This window comes from Mesoplodon densirostris, chromosome 18 (genome assembly GCF_025265405.1).
Source record: "Mesoplodon densirostris isolate mMesDen1 chromosome 18, mMesDen1 primary haplotype, whole genome shotgun sequence".
NCBI classification, from domain to species: Eukaryota; Metazoa; Chordata; class Mammalia; order Artiodactyla; family Ziphiidae; genus Mesoplodon; species Mesoplodon densirostris.
Window position 1 is genome coordinate 26,966,564 of NC_082678.1, and position 22,031 is coordinate 26,988,594.

The following is a 22,031-nucleotide window of genomic DNA, read 5'->3' on the forward strand; positions in this document are numbered from 1 at the left end:
CCCGTAATTTTGCACCTCAAATCAAAGAATCGCATTGTTCACAAAATTACGATTTATTTTCTTTGAGACTTAATTTGCTATTCTGAGGATGTTTTAAGGGGCTGACCAGAAACCTACAGTCGTGTAAGATGGGAAGGGGACAGTTTTAGATGTTATTTTTTCAAGCACCCCACTCGGTTTTTTTTCCTTGGTGAAAGGGAGAGGAAGAAACATACATCTACTGCGTACGGCATGTCAGGTGGAAACCACATATGGAATGTCAGGCGGAAACCACGTACTGCCCTGTGCCTTTTAGAAGCAAATATTCTACTGGGGACGGCAATCACAATGGAGATCTCGGAGCCTTGTGCCCTGAAGACATCAACCGAGGGGAGGTAGCGCCCAACCCCGGCTTGGTTGGCGTGTGCGTGTGGCAGAGGCACAGCCTGGGCGACCACCCCTCCTCCGGCACTACTTGGCCAGGAGAGAGTGGTCATGTGCGCATGCGCACCCCTGCACACCACACCGCCCCCCAAGCAACTGCCATGGCCAAAGCAGAGGTGACTAGTGTGACATCTGCATCCAGGCTGGGATCCAGGTTTGCTCTGGAGGTTGCCCTTCTGTGGAGGCACCTCAGAGGAGCAGAGGGAAGAGACACCGGTTCCTGGGACGCCTGGTCCTACACTCCCAGGTGGGATTCCCAGCTCGCCTACCCTCCCCCCCCGCCACTTCCTTGCTCTATATGTAGGTCGTTCCTTCGCTTCTTGGCTTACTAGAAACCAAATTCTTCCGACTGAAGATATGGTTGACCTTATTTACAAAACAGAAATAGAGTCACAGGTGTAGAAAACAAACTTATGATTATGGCGGGGGGCAAGGGAGGGGAGGGATAAATTGGGAGATTGGGATTGACATATACACACTACTATATATAAAATAGATAACTAATAAGGACCTGCTGTAGAGCACAGGGGACTCTACTCAGTACCCTGTAATGGCCTATATGGGCAAAGAATCTAAAAAAAGAGTGGATATATGTATATGTATAATTGATTCACGTTGCTGTACAGCAGAAACTAACAAAACATTGTAAACCAACTCTTCCAATTAAAAAAAAATATCTACTTGAGGCCTGAACGATGGTAAAGAGACTCGTGCCAATAGCCTACAAACACTAGTGTACGCTGAGCTGCTAACGTCTCTTCACCTCACCTTTGCTGTGCCGCCAGGGCTGTGATCCTTCTGCTACTGTAACATCAGCCGTTTTCTTCACTAAAGCAGGAAAACCTACTGCCTAACAGTCGGTTCCCCCAAGGGGAGGAAGCTGTTCTCCTGCTGCAGATGAACTTTGGGGCTGCTAGAGCAGTTCTGTGAGACTCAGCTGAGAAGCTGAAGCAGGAAGGAAGGTGATGGCAGTTGCCCAAGAAGCTTCAGGATCTACTCAACGTAGGTGGAGAACTCCATGTATCTACTGCAGCCTTGGCTCAGAGGCCCAGAAAGAGCCAGGAAGGCTGCTGAGGTCCTCAGATACCCTGCTTGCTTTGATATTCCATCAAGAAGACGACCTTTCCCCAAAGCCACACCCTTGAGCAGTGCCACCAAGTCACACCAGTGCCCCTTTCTGTACCCTTCAGAGAATACCCGGGAAAGAAATATAATAAAAGGGAGCAAAAGACCAGGTCTTTTACCATCTTCTTGTGTGGGTGATCCGTCCTCTTCTTCTAGAACATCATTCCCCTAGGACAGAAGGAAGGCACTGTGAGTCCATAAAGCAGTGAAATGAGTCTACTGATTGTCAGAAGACAGAACTAATCACCCTCATGGTATCCATACATTTCCTGTCCGTGTGAGATGGCTGGGAGGCCCAGCAGAGGCAGATTTTGCTTGGCGAGGCAGGATCGGCCCGTAGGGACCAGGTCTGAGACACATTACAGGGGGACCAGGTCTGAGGCACCTTACAGAGGGACCCTGGGACTGTCAGGAATAGCCTTGGTAATAGTTTAGCTCACACTGTTTCTCTCAGGTGGAAATCAAAGTTGCCAAATGAAAAAGCAAACCGTGAGATCATAAAACTTTCAGAAACCCTTTAGGATCCCCAATCCCATCCAGATACTCCTTTGAGAACATCTGGCTCAAGAGAAAGTTGTAGAGTCCCCACTGGGAGCTGGGCATTCCATATACCTCAGGCACACCTCCGTCAGAGCACTTCTCACGCTGAGTTATAACTCTGATTCCTCCATCAGATGGAGCTCCGGAATGGATGGGATGGGTGGATTGGGGGTGTGGGCAGGCAAAAGCCATGTCACTCGGTCTTTGTGTCCCCCAGTGCCAGGAAGATGTGAGATGCCTGTGCCAGGTAAATACTAAGTGAATTGGAGGACAAACGCCCTCTCAAGGGTCTGGCCTGGAAGACTTCCCTCTGGAACTCACCCCACGCCTATTACGCTGAGACCAGCGCCCTCTGCTAACTGGACAGTCCCTCTGCTCTGCACCCTGCCTCTAACAGATCCAAGTGCACCACCTTGGAAGGCTTCTTCCAGAAGAGCCCCCATCCTATTTGCATCCTGTGCCAGCGCCGGCAGTCCCTCTGACCGGGGAGGGGCACCAGCGTCCACCTTGCTCTTACCTCTGCATCCTGCTCTTCGGCGGTGGCGACGAGGCCCGCAAAGTTGCAGTCTGGAGACGCCGCTGGCGTCACCTGCAAAGGAGCAACAAAAGTCAAGGTGCAGATGCCACCGGCTCTCCTACCCAGCTCGCCTGGCAGCAAACCCAAACCAAGTCCTCAGGACAGAAGTGGTGCCACATGGAAGATCACATCTGAGGGAGTCTTTGATTCAACAACCCGGTACCGTGTTTTCCAGGGCTCCCCTCCCGAGCACTGGGGGGCTTTGCCGATCTCCCTGGCAGGCCCTGGACTGAGCTCCTTGGGACTCGAGTACAGAGCAGAGCAGAGCGGCGAGGGCGATCCCATGCTCCTCTCTTACGTCTCCTTCTTCTGAGGGCGTCCTGCTGGCGGCCCGGGGGCAGGGGAGAGCCTCCCCGTCCTCTTCCATGCCAGGGGCGATGTAGGAGCCGGACATGGAGGAGACGGTGTCGGTGCTGATCTGGGAGGACACCATGGACATGACCTTCCTTCTTCAAGTCTGGGTCCCCAGTATGTTGAGGGGGGCAGAGGCGGGGAGAAGAGTGTTTCCTGCCCTCAGCTCAGCTCTTCAGGAGGCCTGGCGCATTTGCTTCAGGCCAGCATGGAATCCCATCCCGGGGGCCTTGCCGTCACTGGAGCTGGGGGTGGCCTGTCCCGTGGGCAGACGGCGAGGGTCCCCAAACACTGAGTTCCTGAACATTGCCCCTCATCCCTTTCCTGGCTGGCGATACATGGGGGAGGGAGGATAGGGAAGAGGTGGAAAGTGAGGAGACAGAAAGCTGGCTTCTTGCTTCGGGAAGGGACTGTACCACACCTGAGGCTGAAGTGGCTGAAGGGCTTCTCACCTCAAAAGTGGAGATCAAAGGAAATGCGAAACCTGCCCAGAGAGCTTGAGTCATGGGCTCAAAGCCACACAGGGCAAAAGAGAAAGGACAACTCAGTGCAACATGGGGTCCTGGATTGGGATGCTGGAATGGAGAGGAGCATTACTGGGGTGATCTGCAAGATGTGAAGGGGGTCTGCGGTTACATGGGATTACCAGGTCAGTGTTCATTTCCTGATTGTGATGGTGGTACTGGGATTATGGAGGCATGTCCTTGTTCTAAGGAAACACACACTAAAGTATCTAGTGCTAATGGGGCAGCCTGTCTGCAACTTACTGTTAAGGGCGCCAAATATATATTGACTGGGATTACATTGAATCTCTAAATAAATACGGAGTCACTGAACGTTTTTTGAAAAAGCCACCCAGCCAAGGGCCGGGGCAGGGATGAATAGGAGGGACAGGATCCACTCACGCTTCCCGCCCCCTCCACCGCCAACCCCCAAACGCTGCCTGCTGAAAGGGTGTGTGAAGCCCTGTGTTCTGGCCGCTTCGGAGCCCCCTCTTAGCTTTGGCTGCTCGTTGGCAGCATCCATGGACCCTTAAAAGTGCCAGTGTTTGGGTCCCAGCCCCAGAGACGCTAGTGCCAAGCATAGGGATTTCCAGGAGCTCCTGGGGATTCTTCCTGGCAGCCAGAAGCTTCTTCAGCCTTTCCTTACCTGGCAGGCAGTTCTGCCAGCCCCTGACCTTGCCCCTCTTCCCCCAGCATGGGCCCAGGCAGAGGGTGAGGAGGGGGGACAGTGACCGGCCCCACCTGTCAATCCAGGGTGTACCCCTTTTGGCGGGGGCTGGAGGCTGAGCCTGGGGACCAGTGGAGAGGCTGGAGCCCCCATGTTCCCCCAGTGCTGGGGAGCGTGGGGAGGAAGGCCGGAGGGTGGTGGGGAGAGGGAGGGAGTCGTTGCTTAGGGGGTGAAGGGAGTCTCAGAGGGAGGTTGGGGCAGCCTCTTCAGCAAGCGGTGGGAAGGGGATGGGCTGCCTCCTGAGCTCTGTAAGGCCCCAACCCGGCTGGCCCTGCAGTGGGCGCACCCTTCTGAAATATTTGGAATAATTAGCAAGGGAAAGCAGCAAGTTGGCGGGGGAATGCCAGGGTGCTCTGGAGCCAGCCTCCAGTGCAAGGAAAGAAAGGGGCTTCAGGAGAAAGGGGCCCGTGGAGGATGGGCAGGATTGTGTAGGACAGTGCCCGTTTGTGTGTGTGTGTGTGTGTGTGTGTGTGTGTCTGTGCGCACGTGCACGTGAGTGCTGGGGGAAGGGGCTGTGCACCACAAGGACGTGCTGGCGGGGCCAGGTGCGGGCTCGGGGGAGAGATGGGTTCCCGGCAAAGCTGGGGTGAGGGGGTTGAAAGGTGCCTGCTGAGTGTCACATATTTGCTGTGCCTCAGTTTCCCCATCAGAACTCTGGTACGTTGATTCCGCACAGGCTGGAGCTGTAGGGTCTAGGCACCCTGTCTTCCGTCTGCCCTGATGGCCTCCCTCAGCCCCAACCTGCATTGGAGGGAAGGCCCTGGGCGGGGTGAATGAACCCCAGGGTGGCAAGTGGGGCCCCAGGGGCTGGGGCCCTCTGACCTCACACCCTGTCCCTTCAGGAAGGGACCAAGGGAGGGAGGAGCTGGAGACAGGCCCAGGCGAGGACCGCAGGTGAGTCTGGGCAGGCCCTCAACTTGGGCGAGGTGGGGAACGTGAGCCGAGCCCTGGGCAAGAACGGCCTTTGTGAGTGAGTCCCCAGGGCCAGGGAGGGGGCTGGGCCTCCTTTGCCGCCTGCTCCTCGGGGCTGTGGGTACAGTCTCCCCATTGCACATATAGAGGTGCCGAGGCCCTGGCTGCAGGGGACCCCCGAGGGCCGCCTCTCACCCCCTTTCTCTCTGGGCACCCAGAGATCATGAGGAGTGCATCAGGGGACACTCTGCAGGCCTTTGGTGCCCCCCATCTTCCTCCCAGCCATTCCCCCTTGGGCCGTGGCCTCCCCAAAACTGGCCCATGCTTTTCCCCAGAGAAAGTTGCAAGCAGGTCCATTTTGAGACTTTTTAAAACTTTATTTTTAAAACTGTTTTTATTGTAAATAACTTTCTATGAAAAAGGTTAAAATGCCCGACGGGTTAGGAGAGTGGATGTGGGATGCAGGCCAGGGCGTTTATGGTGGAGCAAGACACTCCCCTGCAGGAGTGCAAGCAAGGGCACGGGGCCATCCCCCCATTCCTGGTCCCAGTGGTTCTAGCAAGCACTGCGTCCCTCCCAGTTAAGCCTCAGCTATAGCTACACTCACTACATTAGTCTGTCTGTGCCCTTTCCCTCTGCAGCTTGGCTGCCCCAGCCCCTAACCCCCAGATCCCCATCTCCCCGCTGCTCTCAGCCTCAAGTTGGGCTCAAAGATTAGGGACACATACCCTCTGCCCCACCTCTAGGGATGAAGCCAGAAGATCCCAGAGGTCTTAGAAAATCTCCTGGTTCCACCCGGCACCCCGGCCTCCTTTCTGTCTCCTCTCTCTTCCCCCCTCCGCCTAGCTCCTCCTCACAGACTGCCGGGAGAGGCCTCTTGGGTGTTAATTTGCAGTCACCTAATCAGCATGTGTTGTACCTGGGAACTTGCTCTGGATAGAGACCTGGGGAGGAGAGCAGGAGAGAGAGAAGCTTCAGAAGCTAAGGTGTTTGGGGCGGGCCCCGTACTGATGTTTCCAGCTTGGCCAGGGCCCCTCCAAGCCGCAGCTCTCATAGTGCAGGGCCCTTAGCGTGTCTCTGGGGCAGGGAAGAAGTGGATCCATGAAACACTGTGTGTATGGGGGGCTGGGGAGCGGAGGCAGCAATTTTGGTCCTGGGCCCCAATTCTCAGCCTGCTGGACTAGAATCTGAGGATGGCCTGGGCTGGGGGCCGTGTGGCCTGGTGGGGTGACCTGGCCCAGCCCCTGCCTGGGCGGTAGGGTGTCCATGGGCCTGCACTGGCGGGGAGGGGGGCAGTCTGGGCCCAGACTTCGGTGCTGTCTGGAGGTGGGGCAGGGCCTGGCTTCTTACAAGAAGGCGCCCAGGCTGGCCCAGTCATGCAGGTCAGAGGCCAGTGTGGCATCCCCGGCCTCAAAGAGGGGCTCGGGGGGCAGGGAGCTACGGGTGCTCTCGTCCCAGGGGTGCTCCAGGAAGGATGTGGCCAGGAAGGTCTCATCGAAGTCCAGGCTGTCGGTAGCCTGCTCCACTGGAGGCCCCCAGGTAACAGGGCAGTCGATGTGGTGGCCATGGATGGTGAGGTCCACGTCCCCGTGGGAGGCAGGGCTCAGCGGCGGGATCAGCTCCGAGGTCTCCAGCGTGCCCAGCTCCCCGTCCAGCGTGCCAGCGTCCAAGATGGCCTCCCAGTCAAAGTTGCCCTTGAGGGGTTCCAGCTCACCCTGCTCCTCCGGGGTCAGCAGCAGGGGGCTGGAGGGCCGCGGGACCTGGGCCTCCTGCTTGGGCAGCGGCTGTTGACGCTTACGCCCCAGCCTGCCCTCGCCTGCACCCCAGCCCGCCTCCCCAGTGGCCTCCTCGAACTCCCGCAGCAGCTGCTGGGCCTCGGTGCTCACGGTCAGTGACCCGGCCCATGGGGCGGCGCTGGGCTCTGGCGCGGCCTGGCGGGCAAAGGCCGGGTGGATGTGGACTGGGGGCAGCCGCCGCTTCTTCAAGGCCCCACTCAGCAGCCGCTCGGCGTACTGGGGGTCGATGCGCCAGAAGCCCCCCTTGCCTGGCTCGTCTTTCTCCCGGGGCATCTTGATGAAGCCCTTCTTCAGGGACAGGTTGTGGCGGATGGAGTTCTGGACACAGGGAGATAGGAGAGAAGGAAGACAGCTGGGAGAGTGGGTGGGGTCAGTGATGGGGGGCTCCTAGCGCCACTGCCAGTCCCACCGCCACCTTCTCTCCGATGCGGGCAGGGGAGACAGAGGCGCTGCTCCGAGCGGGAGGCTCTGGGACACCAGCCACGGGGCACCAGGAGCTGGGAGTGCTGTCGGGGGCTTTTGTTCCCTTTTGCCAGGATATCTGCCTGCTCAGTCATCCGAGCCCTGAGCCGCAGGGTGGCTCTCAGTGCCAGCCTGTCCTGCCCTCCCTCCCTTACCCCGCTGCTTGCGGCCTCTGCTCAAAGGCCTTGGCTCCCCCAGGTCCTGGACGGCCATCTCCCTCTGCCTGGGCCTGGCTGGCCTTCTCTGTTTGTGAAATGAGTGAGTGGGTGTGAGGGGGTGTGTGTGGCGGGGGGGATGAAGTGTGGGAGGATCTGATGACTTTCCTTGTTTCTAGAGCCGGCTGCTGGCCTGGGCCCTCACCCACCATGTCCCCCTCCTCCCACCCCAGGCTCTGAGGCCTCAGTTGATTATTACCCAGCCAAGAGCATAGCGCTCATTCCTGGGGCCTCTCAGGCTTGGGGTGGGGTGGGGGGGGGTGGAGGGTCTCTGCTTTCTCACCAAGGTTACAAATGGTACCTGCCCCAGGGTCAGGGCCCAAGCAAACGTGGAATAGGTGTGATCACAGGAACTCTGATCCTGTGACCTGTGCCACAGGGAAGGATCTGTGCATCCTCAGGGTCTCTGTCCCCAAGTAGCCCCTCATCCTGATGGTCGAAGAGGCTCAGGGCAGTGTGTGCCCAGCCTGAATCACCATCCTGCCTTGTTCACGCCTGGGTGCACAGTCCAAACCACGCTGGGGCACAGGGGTCTGGGGCCTGGTGGGTGGGGCCGGCAGGTGAGTAGTGCCCCCTGGCAAGACTGGGAGATTTACATGGTGGTCTGGGCCCCTTGGCTGCTCTGTGCCAGGTTCCGGAGACTTGGAACATGAAGCCAGTGTGGGAGGAAAGAGCCCCTGTGGAAAGCACGTGGCTGAGGTAATTGTCCCCCCAGGGAGGTTGATGAGAAGAGGGGGAGGAGTGTAGGCAGGAAACTAGGGAGGGCTTGGGGTGGGGGCTGGCACGGCAGCTTTCGGAAGGCCCCGGAGCCCTTCCACTGGGACACAGATGGCCTTCACACCCTGCAGCACGCCCCTCTCCCCTCCCAGAGCCCCTCCAGCCAACTGAAAGCAGGCGGGATGCAGAGCCTGGCAGGAACGATGCTCTGCCTCCAGTCAGGCCCTGACAAACTGACCTTGAGGAGGGTAGTGTCGAGGAATTCCAGGACTTGGGACAAAAATGTGTCCCTCAGTCCATCAACCTACCCTGGGGGGCTGTGTCCACGCATAGTTCAGCCCTGGTCTTTGGGCTGAGCCTGCCGGATGAGTGACAAGTTCTTTCCACTTGAACCTCTAGGTCGGCACCCCTACAGCCCTCTGAACATCCTCCCTCCTCTGTCTCTGAAGTCAAAGGGGCAGCAGTCCAAGCACTGGGCTCCCTTGAGGTCCTTCCTGGACGGCCTTCCTCTCTCGGGGCCCTGGCCGTACCGCGCCTACTTGGCCTGCGGATCTGGGATGTGAGTCCAGTCCGCGCGGGCATGGGGAGGGAGGGAGGGAGTGCCTCCCTACCTGCCAGGTGGGATCAGCGTGGCGGAAGTAACAGAAACTGTCCGTGATCCACTTGTAGATGGCCGACAGGGTGATCTTGGTGGCCTTGCTGGCCTGCATGGCCATGCAGATGAGCGTGGCATACGAGTAGGGCGGCTTCACGTGCGGGTTGGTGGCGTAGTCCACGTCGTTGGGAGGCGAGGCCTGCAGCCCCGAGGGGGCGCTCCGCGGCGTGCACAAGGACGTGGGCTTGCCGGGTGTGTGCGGCTGCCCCAGGCAGGCGGGGTCCGCCGCCAGGGGAGACCCCGGCTCGGCCGAGCCTGACAGCTCGTGGTAGCCGTGGGGGTCGGTGTCCGCCGAAGGCAGGGCGGGGACCTCGGCGTTGAGAAAGGAGAAGTCCTGCAGCCACTGCAGGCTGGTCAGGCTGTCATTCAGGGCGTTGGACTCCTCCAGGCCGCCTTCCGGTCCGGCCTCCTCCGCTGCCCCTGCTCCCGAGACGCGTAGCCAGCTCTCCGCCATATCTGCGGGGACTCTCCGAGGGGGCTGTCAACATCCACGAGCCGAGCCGAGGGTGGCCGCCGAGCTCTCCGGCCCGCTGACTCCCGCCGCTTCAGTTACGCAGCCTCCCGGAAGCGGGCTTCCATCCCGCGATCCGGGGGTAGCCTCCTCCAAACGGAGTGTGGTGCCTGCGGGGACCAGAGCGGGAACTGAGCCCTCTTTCCCCACCCCCGAGGGGAGAGTGTGGGCGAGGGGGGAGGCTCTTACTAAAATCCTTCCTGCAGCTGGGGAGGATCTTTTACTGCCGAGGTCTGGGAAACAGAAGGTGTGCCCGGGGGTCCGACCCACAGGGGGTTCGCCTCGCTCTTTTCCTCTTGGATCTTTTAGAGGAGACTTAATTAGCCAAACGAGGGAAGAGTGTAGGGGCATGCGAGGCCACCCCTTTCTCCCTCAAAGCGGGGAATTAACCCCCCTCTCTCCGTCCACAACCAATGGAAATGGGGCGAGAGAGTCCAGGAGGGCAGTACGACGGGTCGGGGGGCGGGGGAGGTCGTCTGATCTTTGAAAAGGGATATTAGGATGGGGATCAAGGGGAAGGAAGGAAACAATACAGAGAGTTATAAGGGGGTGGGAAGTGAGTGTCCCCCAAACGCCTCTGATGTCAGTCCCCGGGCCCACCACTTCCGTCGGGGACGGATGGGAGAGCGGGCTGGTACTGACGCCCTCCCTTCCCACGGCCTGCAGCCCTCCCCGTCCCTTACCTGGCTCAGAGCGCAGCCCGGGCCAAAGGAAGGTTCTCAAAGAAATTCCTCCCACCGCCCACCCTCACCGCGGCTCTCTGCTCCCAGCTCGAGGGCCCAGCCAGCAATCCTCGTCGCCACTCACGCCCAACGGCGCCTCTCTGAAAGCCAGCGGCCGGGGACCGGCACTCAGTAGCCGCTCGCAAGGCGTCTCCTGCTGCCGTGGCGACGCCCCGCCCATATAAACAGCTTCCGCTTCTGCCATTGGCCAGGGCATCTCCAAAGAGACCGCGCGCTCTTAACCGCTCTCTCACGCGGTAACTCTCTTCCAGCTCCCTCCTGCTGCCCTCTCCCGCGCGCGACCCAGCCCCCTACCCGCCACCGCGTCCCGGCTCCGCGCATTCCCGCCCGAGGGCCCCGCGCAGGGCTCGGAGAGGCGCGCGGCTTGGCGCTCCCGCAGAGGCCCCGGGGCCCTCGGCGAGCAGTTCGCCGCGGGAACCGTCCTCCGCCCCACCCCCTTCCCATCTGGGCTGCTCAGAGGTGGCGACGGCTCCTGGGACGCAGCCCGTGGCGTGGGGGCCAGGGCTGGGTGCATGCTTGGGGCTTTCCTTTCCTCTCCTCTGGGCTGCGAGTGGCACTTGCTCACGTTTCTGCGGCCTGTCCCGGTCTCCCGACCGAGTGTCGTCTTGGTGCCCGCAAGCAGGTCTGACTCTCTGATGCCACCTGCCGCTCAGGTCCGCAGAAACCGCAGCCCCGGTCGCAGGCACCCCAAGGCGGCTAGGGTATTCCAGTGTTTCCCGGTAAGCGCTCCCTCCCCGCCCCGTCCTCAGCAAGATTCCCAGAAGCTGACATTCCAGAGGCTTCTTCGCAAGTGCTCTCCCTCCTTTCCAGATAGCCGAGGAAACAGAGCCGCTGGGTGAAACCCAGGAAAGCCGTGGACTTGCCAAATTCTTTGACTGGGGTCATTTGCCCCATTAATTTCACCAGCCTTTAAGTGACGGACTAACGGTGGACTGTGGTCCTTCCTCCTCCCCTCCCCCAGCCTCTCTCCAGTCACCAGCTTTCCTGCTCTTCAATTACTGAGGAGCTGCAGTTGGAAGTTCTCTGGTTGAAGGGGGTGGGTGGAGGTGAGGGCTCCTTATCAGGCCTCTGCGCAGGAGCTGTGCCCGGGGGATGGTACACCAGCTCCCACCCAGAAACATGTCTTTCCCTCTACCCCTTGCCCTCTCTCACTCCTCCATGTCCAGCTTGTCTTGAGTCAAAGTTTTTTTTTTCTTCCCAAGTATTTATTGTTTTTATTTTTATTTTATTTTTATTTTTTTATTAGTTTCTGCTTTATAACAAAGTGAATCAGTCATACATATACATCTGTTCCCACATCCCTTCCCTCATGCATCTCCCTCCCTCCCACCCTCCCCATCCCACCCCTCCAGGCGGTCACAAAGCACCGAGCTGATCTCCCTGTGCTCTGCGGCTGCTTCCCACTATCTATCTACCTTACGTTTGGTAGTGTATATATGTCCATGCCTCTCTTTCGCTTTGTCACAGCTTACCCTTCCCCCTCCCCATATCCTCAAGTCCATTCTCAAGTAGGTCTGTGACTTTATTCCTGTTTTAACCCTAGGTTCTTCATGACATTTTTTTAAAATTCCATATATATGTGTTAGCATACGGTATTTGTCTTTCTCCTTCTGACTTACTTCACTCCGTATGACAGACTCTAGGTCTATCCACCTCATTACAAAGAGCTCAGTTTCGTTTCTTTTTATGGCTGAGTAATATTCCATTGTATATATGTGCCACATCTTCTTTATCCATTCATCCGATGATGGACACTTAGGTTGTTTCCATCTCCGGGCTATTGTGAATAGAGCTGCAATGAACATTCTGGTACATGCCTCTTTTTGAATTATGGTTTTCTCAGGGTATATGCCTAGTGGTGGGATTGCTGGGTCATATGGTGGTTCGATTTTTAGTCTTTTAGGGAACCTCCATACTGTTCTCCGTAGTGGCTGTACCAATTCACATTCCCACCAGCAGTGCAAGAGTGTTCCCTTTTCTCCACACCCTCTCCAGCATTTATTGTTTCTAGATTTCTTGATGATGGCCATTCTGACTGGTGTGAGATGATATCTCATTGTAGTTTTGATTTGCATTTCTCTAATGATTAATGATGTTGAGCATTCTTTCATGTGTTTGTTGGCAGTCTGTATATCTTCTTTGGAGAAATGCCTATTTAAGTCTTCTGCCCAATTTTGGATTGGGTTGTTTGTTTTTTTGCTATTGAGCTGCATGAGCTGTTTTTAAATTTTGGAGATTAATCCTTTGTCAGTTGCTTCATTTGCAAATATTTTCTCCCATTCTGAGGGTTGTCTTTTGGTCTTGTTTATGGTTTCCTTTGCTGTGCAAAAGCTTTGAAGTTTCATTAGGTCCCATTTGTTTATCTTTGTTTTTATTTCCATTTCTCTAGGAGGTGGGTCCAAAAGGATCTTGCTGTGATTTATGTCATAGAGTGTTCTGCCTCTGTTTTCCTCTAAGACTTTGATAGTTTCTGGCCTTACATTGAGGTCTTTAATCCATTTTGAGCTTATTTTTGTGTATGGTGTTAGGGAATGATCTAATCTCATACTTTTACATGTCCCTGTCCAGTTTTCCCAGCACCACTTATTGAAGAGGCTGTCCTTTCTCCACTGTACATTCCTGCCTCCTTGATCAAAGATCAGTTGACCATATGTGCGTGGGTTTATCTCCGGGCTTTCTATCCTGTTCCATTGATCTATCTTTCTGGTTTTGTGCCAGTAAAACACTGTCTTGATTACTGTAGCTTTGTAGTGTAGTCTGAAGTCAGGGAGCCTGATTCCTCCAGCTCCGTTTTTCGTTCTCAAGATTGCTTTGGCTATTCGGAGTCTTTTGTTTTTCCAAACAAAGTTTGAAATGTTTTGTTCCAGTTCTGTGAAAAATGCCAGTGGAAGTTTGATAGGGATTGCATTGAACCTGTAGATTGCTTTGGGTAGTAGAGTCATTTTCACGATATCGATTCTTCCAATCCAGGAGCATGGTATATCTCTCCATCTATTTGTATCATCTTTAATTTCTTTCATCAGTGTCTTATAATTTTCTGCATACAGGTCTTTTGTCTCCTTAGGTAGGTTTATTCTTAGGTATTTTATTCTTTTTGTTGCAATGGTAAACGGGAGTGTTTTCTTGATTTCACTTTCAGATTCTTCATCATTAGTGGACGGGAATGCCAGAGATTTCTGTGCATTAATTTTGTATCCTACTTTACCAAATACATTGATTAGCTCTAGTAGTTTTCCTGGTAGCATCTTTAGGATTCTCTATGTCTAGTATCATGTCATCTGCAAACAGTGACAGCTTTACATCTTCTTTTCCAATTTGGATTCCTTTTATTTCCTTTTCTTCTCTGATTGCTGTGGGTGGGTGGAGGTGAGGGCTCCATATCAAGCCTCTGCGCAGGAGCTGTGCCCGGGGGATGGTACACCAGCCCCCACGCAGAAACATGTCTTTCCCTCTACCCCTTGCCCTCTCTCACTCCTCCATGTCCAGCTTGTCTTGAGTCAAAGTTTTTTTTTTCTTCCCAAGTATTTTTTGCTTTTATTTTAATTTTTATTTTATTTTTATTTTTTTATTAGTTTCTGCTTTATAACAAAGTGAATCAGTCATACATATACATCTGTTCCCACATCCCTTCCCTCATGCACCTCCCTCCCTCCCACCCTCCCCATCCCACCCCTCCAGGCGGTCACAAAGCACCGAGCTGATCTCCCTGTGCTCTGCGGCTGCTTCCCACTATCTATCTACCTTACGTTTGGTAGTGTATATATGTCCATGCCTCTCTTTCGCCTTTTCACAGCTTACCCTTGGTTGAGAGTCCGCCTGCCGATGCAGGGGACATGGGTTCGTGCCCCGGTCCGGGAAGATCCCGCATGCCACGGAGCGGCTTGGCCCATGAGCCATGGCCGTTGAGCCGGTGCGTCCGGAGCCTGTGCTCTGCAACGGGAGAGTCCACAACAGTGAGAGGCCCACGTACCACAAAAAACAAAACCAAACAAAACAAAAACATTTGTATTTCCACTAATAAACTCAAATTATCTTTGCTTTTTCCCATCACACGCCCCAGAGCCTTTTCACAGAATTGTCACTGGTCCCCTGGCCACTATCCTGCCGCCTGTGTGATACTCCATCAGATTCCTTGGAGGCCCGTCTACCTAGCACGGCCTCGTGATTCTAATCGGCTCACCACCTACAATGGTCAACTCAGATTTCCTCCCTTTGTGAACCTTGCAGAACAATCTCAGAACATACCATCGCCTCCCCCCCCCCCCCCCGCCGCACCGCATTGGTCTTGGGGCCAAAGAAGACCCAGAGGCTTCTTAGGGGAAGAGGTGCTGGAATGACACGGGTCCTTTCTCAGCATCACTCCCACAAGGGTGATGAGAGCAGCGAGGATGGGGACCTGAGCCATACTTGCCACCAGCTGGGGCTCCTGGCAGAGCACCTTTGGGCCTGGGGAGGGTGGACCATGGGATGCTCCCCGGGCTCCCTCCTTGTGGGCGCTCCGTGAGGGGAGTGGCATCCGTGTGGGGAGGGAAACAGCGTGGAGAGGGAGACCGAGTGCCTGAGAAGCTGTCCTGACGGCCAAGCCAGCCTGAGGCACCTCAGTCATAGGATGGAACTTTGAACTTACAGCTGAGCGTGGTGAGGTCTGTTGATTCCACGGGAACTACCACAGTGGATGATCCTGTCATTAACCTGACATTAACCCGACAGATGCTTCCAGAGAGTTCCCCAGCTCTTTATTACCAGTGTGACGCTAACAGCAGAACCCGAGAAACCTTTTACCAAGAGAGCAGATGCACTTTCCTTCTCCCGTAAGAGCCCTTGAGACCTCGGGGTGAGGCTACGATGCGACCCTCAACTCCCTCTCCCGGCAGCCGCCACTGTCATTCGGTTTCATGTCTGGCCTGAACGGTGAAGCCAGTTTAATCTGAGAATGGCTGGCTCCCGAGATCACTGTAAAGAAGCCCAGGCATTGTTTTCCTTCCAGGTGTCGCTCCCCTGCCGCCATCCCAGAGTGGAATAAACATCCACCAGCAGGTTGGCCCGAAGGAGTTAGGGAGAGGAGGAAGCACAAGGCCTGGGGTCAGTTTCCAACAGCATGGGTGGCTGAAACAATTCCCAGGAGCTCTCTCTGCCAAACTCGGGGGTTGGTGGGCGGCCACTGCGGGGAGGCAGGAGCCTAGATTCCTCTCTTGAAGCCCAGTGAGCGGCTGGCCGGCACCGCTGCCCCAGACTCAGGGCGGAGTGAGGGCAGAGATGGCGTCTTCCCCAACTAGTGACCAAAACAAATCCTGCCTGTAACCTTTGCCACAGAAGCATCCCTGCTTTTGTGGAACAGGGATTAATCTAGTCTCACAAATATTTTTTTTCCTGGAAAATTTCAGCATATTAAATACAGGCTCTTGCCAGTTAGGAATGGAAGCCTCAGCGAGGGCCCCTCGGATGTGCGCGTGCCCAGCAAGCTTGGGGTTGGGTGTGGGTGAACATGAACTTTCACACGAAGTCTGGATAACCTAAATGAGTTTCAAAATAAACAAACTGGACAGACAGACGTACATTTGGCAAAAAGACATGAGAAACCAATGGACAGACAGAAGCCAGGTAAAGAGTGGGAAGGCAGGAAGTGAAGTGTACCCTGGACCTCAGCCGCTCTGGCCCAGGCCTGGCTGGGTCAACGCTAAGTGGAAAGGCTGGCGAGCCCCTGGGAAGGCCGTGGGAGGTGTCTCTGGGGATTACGGCTTCCTCCCCCACAAGCCTGCATGGGGCCAGAGGGGTGAGGACCTGGGTCTTTTGCAAGCTGATGGAGAGTGGCAACCACAGGAGTTTGTGTCCCTCCAGCACCTGTAGCCACGTTGCCAAGGGAGTAAAGCACTGGACCCACGATGGGACGTGGCTGTCCTGAAGCTTAAACATGTCCAGGGCATGTTTAAGAGATTACAAACCATGCAACATGAAGGCAGTCTCTGCCGTGAACCCAGAAGGGGCAATTTCGACCTAGTCCACCGGGCAAGACGTGGCTTTAGAGCCATGGTTGGTGAAGCCCTTGGTGAGCATGGAGCAGGGGGACATCAGTGCCCAGAGTGTGACTGACAGGTGGGCTCCTCCTGAGAACTCATCCCGGATTCAGTTTAGTGTCATGAGAAGGAATAAGGGGCACGTTGATGGCCCTGATTGAATTTACAGAGTTAGGGCTCCAGGGAGAAGAGTCACCCTCGACCCCTGATCGTTCCTTTGGGATCCAAATCTAGGGAGCACAAGGCAACTGGTGGTGGCCCAGTGCTCACTGGGTCACAGAGCTAGTCTATAAAATGCAGCCTTTGAAATTCCTCTCTGATCCTAACTAACCACTCTCCTCTGAGGGGCTACAGGTTCCCTTTTCAAGGGCTCAGGCTCTCTTTCCAAGACCTTATCACAGACGCCGTGTCTGCCTTAAACTGCCTGTTGATGGAAACAAGACCAGGCCCCCTGCCATGAGATCTGCAAGATCATGATGGAGAGGACACGGCCAGGTCAAATTGGAAGGCTTTGGAGGTATTTTTGTGCCTTTCTCCATGCCCAAATAGTTTCGCTTAGAGCAGAGTCGCTCTTTGCCCAAGGACTCTCCCGAGGCCGCCTCACTTCCTTTCAGCAACTGGCTCCCAGCACCTTAGCAAAGCCCATGCCTTCTTGCAGGAACTGCAGGGCAGGAGATGGGTGTCCCAGGGTGAGAGCAGGGGTGCGAGCAGGGGAGCGTCTCCCACCAAGTTCATGTTCAGCAGACTGCCACTCACCGGGTAAGCAGACCGCAGAGCACAGCTTATTGTCCAGTGCTTTCATGCTGGCGATGTCAAAGTCATTGTTATTGTCACACTCCATACCTAGAAATGCGAATGTCCTCTGGCCTGTAACGGAGTTAAGGCAGTTAGAGAGGACCTGGCTGTGTTTTTCTCTGCTTTGCTGTCCTTAAAATAAAAATCTTAAGGATGGAGACAAAAAACATCAAATCATATGTTAAAAAAAATAAATAATTAAAATTAAAAACAAGAATTAAGTGGGTAGAGTGGACAATAAAGGAAACTGTGTGGGTACGTTTGTGTTCTCGCTCTGTTCTGCTCTGTTTCCTTAACTGGCCCCTTTCCAGCCTTCGTTCCTGGGAAATCAGACCCTGGGGAGGTCTGTGGGATTCGGACACGCAGACCCGGGCCCACAGTAGAGCTAAGCCAGGCTGGAAGAGCTAGGAGAGCCACGGGGGAAGTGACCCCGGACTCCGGCCTGTGTCTGTCGGTGCACGTGGGGTGTGTTTATGACCACAAGGCTCTGCGAAATGACTAATACATAAAATGGCAATTAAAGCTCTTTGGTCCCGTAATTTTGCACCTCAAATCAAAGAATCGCATTGTTCACAAAATTACGATTTATTTTCTTTGAGACTTAATTTGCTATTCTGAGGATGTTTTAAGGGGCTGACCAGAAACCTACAGTCGTGTAAGATGGGAAGGGGACAGTTTTAGATGTTATTTTTTCAAGCACCCCACTCGTTTTTTTTTCCTTGGTGAAAGGGAGAGGAAGAAACATACATCTACTGCGTACGGCATGTCAGGTGGAAACCACATATGGAATGTCAGGCGGAAACCACGTACTGCCCTGTGCCTTTTAGAAGCAAATATTCTACTGGGGACGGCAATCACAATGGAGATCTCGGAGCCTTGTGCCCTGAAGACATCAACCGAGGGGAGGTAGCGCCCAACCCCGGCTTGGTTGGCGTGTGCGTGTGGCAGAGGCACAGCCTGGGCGACCACCCCTCCTCCGGCACTACTTGGCCAGGAGAGAGTGGTCATGTGCGCATGCGCACCCCTGCACACCACACCGCCCCCCAAGCAACTGCCATGGCCAAAGCAGAGGTGACTAGTGTGACATCTGCATCCAGGCTGGGATCCAGGTTTGCTCTGGAGGTTGCCCTTCTGTGGAGGCACCTCAGAGGAGCAGAGGGAAGAGACACCGGTTCCTGGGACGCCTGGTCCTACACTCCCAGGTGGGATTCCCAGCTCGCCTACCCTCCCCCCCCCGCCACTTCCTTGCTCTATATGTAGGTCGTTCCTTCGCTTCTTGGCTTACTAGAAACCAAATTCTTCCGACTGAAGATATGGTTGACCTTATTTACAAAACAGAAATAGAGTCACAGGTGTAGAAAACAAACTTATGATTATGGCGGGGGGCAAGGGAGGGGAGGGATAAATTGGGAGATTGGGATTGACATATACACACTACTATATATAAAATAGATAACTAATAAGGACCTGCTGTAGAGCACAGGGGACTCTACTCAGTACCCTGTAATGGCCTATATGGGCAAAGAATCTAAAAAAAGAGTGGATATATGTATATGTATAATTGATTCACGTTGCTGTACAGCAGAAACTAACACAACATTGTAAACCAACTCTTCCAATTAAAAAAAAATATCTACTTGAGGCCTGAACGATGGTAAAGAGACTCGTGCCAATAGCCTACAAACACTAGTGTACGCTGAGCTGCTAACGTCTCTTCACCTCACCTTTGCTGTGCCGCCAGGGCTGTGATCCTTCTGCTACTGTAACATCAGCCGTTTTCTTCACTAAAGCAGGAAAACCTACTGCCTAACAGTCGGTTCCCCCAAGGGGAGGAAGCTGTTCTCCTGCTGCAGATGAACTTTGGGGCTGCTAGAGCAGTTCTGTGAGACTCAGCTGAGAAGCTGAAGCAGGAAGGAAGGTGATGGCAGTTGCCCAAGAAGCTTCAGGATCTACTCAACGTAGGTGGAGAACTCCATGTATCTTCTGCAGCCTTGGCTCAGAGGCCCAGAAAGAGCCAGGAAGGCTGCTGAGGTCCTCAGATACCCTGCTTGCTTTGATATTCCATCAAGAAGACGACCTTTCCCCAAAGCCACACCCTTGAGCAGTGCCACCAAGTCACACCAGTGCCCCTTTCTGTACCCTTCAGAGAATACCCGGGAAAGAAATATAATAAAAGGGAGCAAAAGACCAGGTCTTTTACCATCTTCTTGTGTGGGTGATCCGTCCTCTTCTTCTAGAACATCATTCCCCTAGGACAGAAGGAAGGCACTGTGAGTCCATAAAGCAGTGAAATGAGTCTACTGATTGTCAGAAGACAGAACTAATCACCCTCATGGTATCCATACATTTCCTGTCCGTGTGAGATGGCTGGGAGGCCCAGCAGAGGCAGATTTTGCTTGGCGAGGCAGGATCGGCCCGTAGGGACCAGGTCTGAGACACATTACAGGGGGACCAGGTCTGAGGCACCTTACAGAGGGACCCTGGGACTGTCAGGAATAGCCTTGGTAATAGTTTAGCTCACACTGTTTCTCTCAGGTGGAAATCAAAGTTGCCAAATGAAAAAGCAAACCGTGAGATCATAAAACTTTCAGAAACCCTTTAGGATCCCCAATCCCATCCAGATACTCCTTTGAGAACATCTGGCTCAAGAGAAAGTTGTAGAGTCCCCACTGGGAGCTGGGCATTCCATATACCTCAGGCACACCTCCGTCAGAGCACTTCTCACGCTGAGTTATAACTCTGATTCCTCCATCAGATGGAGCTCCGGAATGGATGGGATGGGTGGATTGGGGGTGTGGGCAGGCAAAAGCCATGTCACTCGGTCTTTGTGTCCCCCAGTGCCAGGAAGATGTGAGATGCCTGTGCCAGGTAAATACTAAGTGAATTGGAGGACAAACGCCCTCTCAAGGGTCTGGCCTGGAAGACTTCCCTCTGGAACTCACCCCACGCCTATTACGCTGAGACCAGCGCCCTCTGCTAACCGGACAGTCCCTCTGCTCTGCACCCTGCCTCTAACAGATCCAAGTGCACCACCTTGGAAGGCTTCTTCCAGAAGAGCCCCCATCCTATTTGCATCCTGTGCCAGCGCCGGCAGTCCCTCTGACCGGGGAGGGGCACCAGCGTCCACCTTGCTCTTACCTCTGCATCCTGCTCTTCGGCGGTGGCGACGAGGCCCGCAAAGTTGCAGTCTGGAGACGCCGCTGGCGTCACCTGCAAAGGAGCAACAAAAGTCAAGGTGCAGATGCCACCGGCTCTCCTACCCAGCTCGCCTGGCAGCAAACCCAAACCAAGTCCTCAGGACAGAAGTGGTGCCACATGGAAGATCACATCTGAGGGAGTCTTTGATTCAACAACCCGGTACCGTGTTTTCCAGGGCTCCCCTCCCGAGCACTGGGGGGCTTTGCCGATCTCCCTGGCAGGCCCTGGACTGAGCTCCTTGGGACTCGAGTACAGAGCAGAGCAGAGCGGCGAGGGCGATCCCATGCTCCTCTCTTACGTCTCCTTCTTCTGAGGGCGTCCTGCTGGCGGCCCGGGGGCAGGGGAGAGCCTCCCCGTCCTCTTCCATGCCAGGGGCGATGTAGGAGCCGGACATGGAGGAGACGGTGTCGGTGCTGATCTGGGAGGACACCATGGACATGACCTTCCTTCTTCAAGTCTGGGTCCCCAGTATGTTGAGGGGGGCAGAGGCGGGGAGAAGAGTGTTTCCTGCCCTCAGCTCAGCTCTTCAGGAGGCCTGGCGCATTTGCTTCAGGCCAGCATGGAATCCCATCCCGGGGGCCTTGCCGTCACTGGAGCTGGGGGTGGCCTGTCCCGTGGGCAGACGGCGAGGGTCCCCAAACACTGAGTTCCTGAACATTGCCCCTCATCCCTTTCCTGGCTGGCAATACATGGGGGAGGGAGGATAGGGAAGAGGTGGAAAGTGAGGAGACAGAAAGCTGGCTTCTTGCTTTGGGAAGGGACTGTACCACACCTGAGGCTGAAGTGGCTGAAGGGCTTCTCACCTCAAAAGTGGAGATCAAAGGAAATGCGAAACCTGCCCAGAGAGCTTGAGTCATGGGCTCAAAGCCACACAGGGCAAAAGAGAAAGGACAACTCAGTGCAACATGGGGTCCTGGATTGGGATGCTGGAATGGAGAGGAGCATTACTGGGGTGATCTGCAAGATGTGAAGGGGGTCTGCGGTTACATGGGATTACCAGGTCAGTGTTCATTTCCTGATTGTGATGGTGGTACTGGGATTATGGAGGCGTGTCCTTGTTCTAAGGAAACACACACTAAAGTATCTAGTGCTAATGGGGCAGCCTGTCTGCAACTTACTGTTAAGGGCGCCAAATATATATTGACTGGGATTACATTGAATCTCTAAATAAATACGGAGTCACTGAACGTTTTTTGAAAAAGCCACCCAGCCAAGGGCCGGGGCAGGGATGAATAGGAGGGACAGGATCCACTCACGCTTCCCGCCCCCTCCACCGCCAACCCCCAAACGCTGCCTGCTGAAAGGGTGTGTGAAGCCCTGTGTTCTGGCCGCTTCGGAGCCCCCTCTTAGCTTTGGCTGCTCGTTGGCAGCATCCATGGACCCTTAAAAGTGCCAGTGTTTGGGTCCCAGCCCCAGAGACGCTAGTGCCAAGCATAGGGATTTCCAGGAGCTCCTGGGGATTCTTCCTGGCAGCCAGAAGCTTCTTCAGCCTTTCCTTACCTGGCAGGCAGTTCTGCCAGCCCCTGACCTTGCCCCTCTTCCCCCAGCATGGGCCCAGGCAGAGGGTGAGGAGGGGGGACAGTGACCGGCCCCACCTGTCAATCCAGGGTGTACCCCTTTTGGCAGGGGCTGGAGGCTGAGCCTGGGGACCAGTGGAGAGGCTGGAGCCCCCATGTTCCCCCAGTGCTGGGGAGCGTGGGGAGGAAGGCCGGAGGGTGGTGGGGAGAGGGAGGGAGTCGTTGCTTAGGGGGTGAAGGGAGTCTCAGA

At 55.1% G+C, this 22,031-nt stretch overlaps 1 protein-coding gene across 1 annotated transcript; it reads right to left on the bottom strand.

Moving 5' to 3' along the window:
• Positions 1-6,504: 6,504 nt before the first annotated feature.
• LOC132479144 (forkhead box protein J1-like) lies at positions 6,505-20,703 on the bottom strand. Its single transcript, XM_060082725.1, has 4 exons — positions 20,563-20,703; positions 20,205-20,276; positions 8,960-9,379; positions 6,505-7,272 (listed from the first exon to the last, which is right to left on the bottom strand). Exons 1-4 carry the CDS (start codon positions 20,701-20,703, stop codon positions 6,505-6,507), a joined length of 1,401 nt encoding a protein of 466 aa, XP_059938708.1.
• Between the last annotated feature and the right edge of the window lie 1,328 nt (positions 20,704-22,031).

What these genes read in the sequence shown, in the direction of transcription:
- LOC132479144 (XM_060082725.1), bottom strand. Translation starts at nt 20,703, where the DNA reads ATGTCCATGGTGTCCTCCCAGATCAGCACCGACACCGTCTCCTCCATG. An exon ending in CCGAAGAGCAGGATGCAGAG is followed by an intron (nt 9,380 to 20,204) that starts GTAAGAGCAAGG and finishes CTGGAGGAGTCC; the next exon opens with AACGCCCTGAATGACAGCCT. An exon ending in ACGCTGATCCCACCTGGCAG is followed by an intron (nt 7,273 to 8,959) that starts GTAGGGAGGCAC and finishes CCCTGTGTCCAG; the next exon opens with AACTCCATCCGCCACAACCT.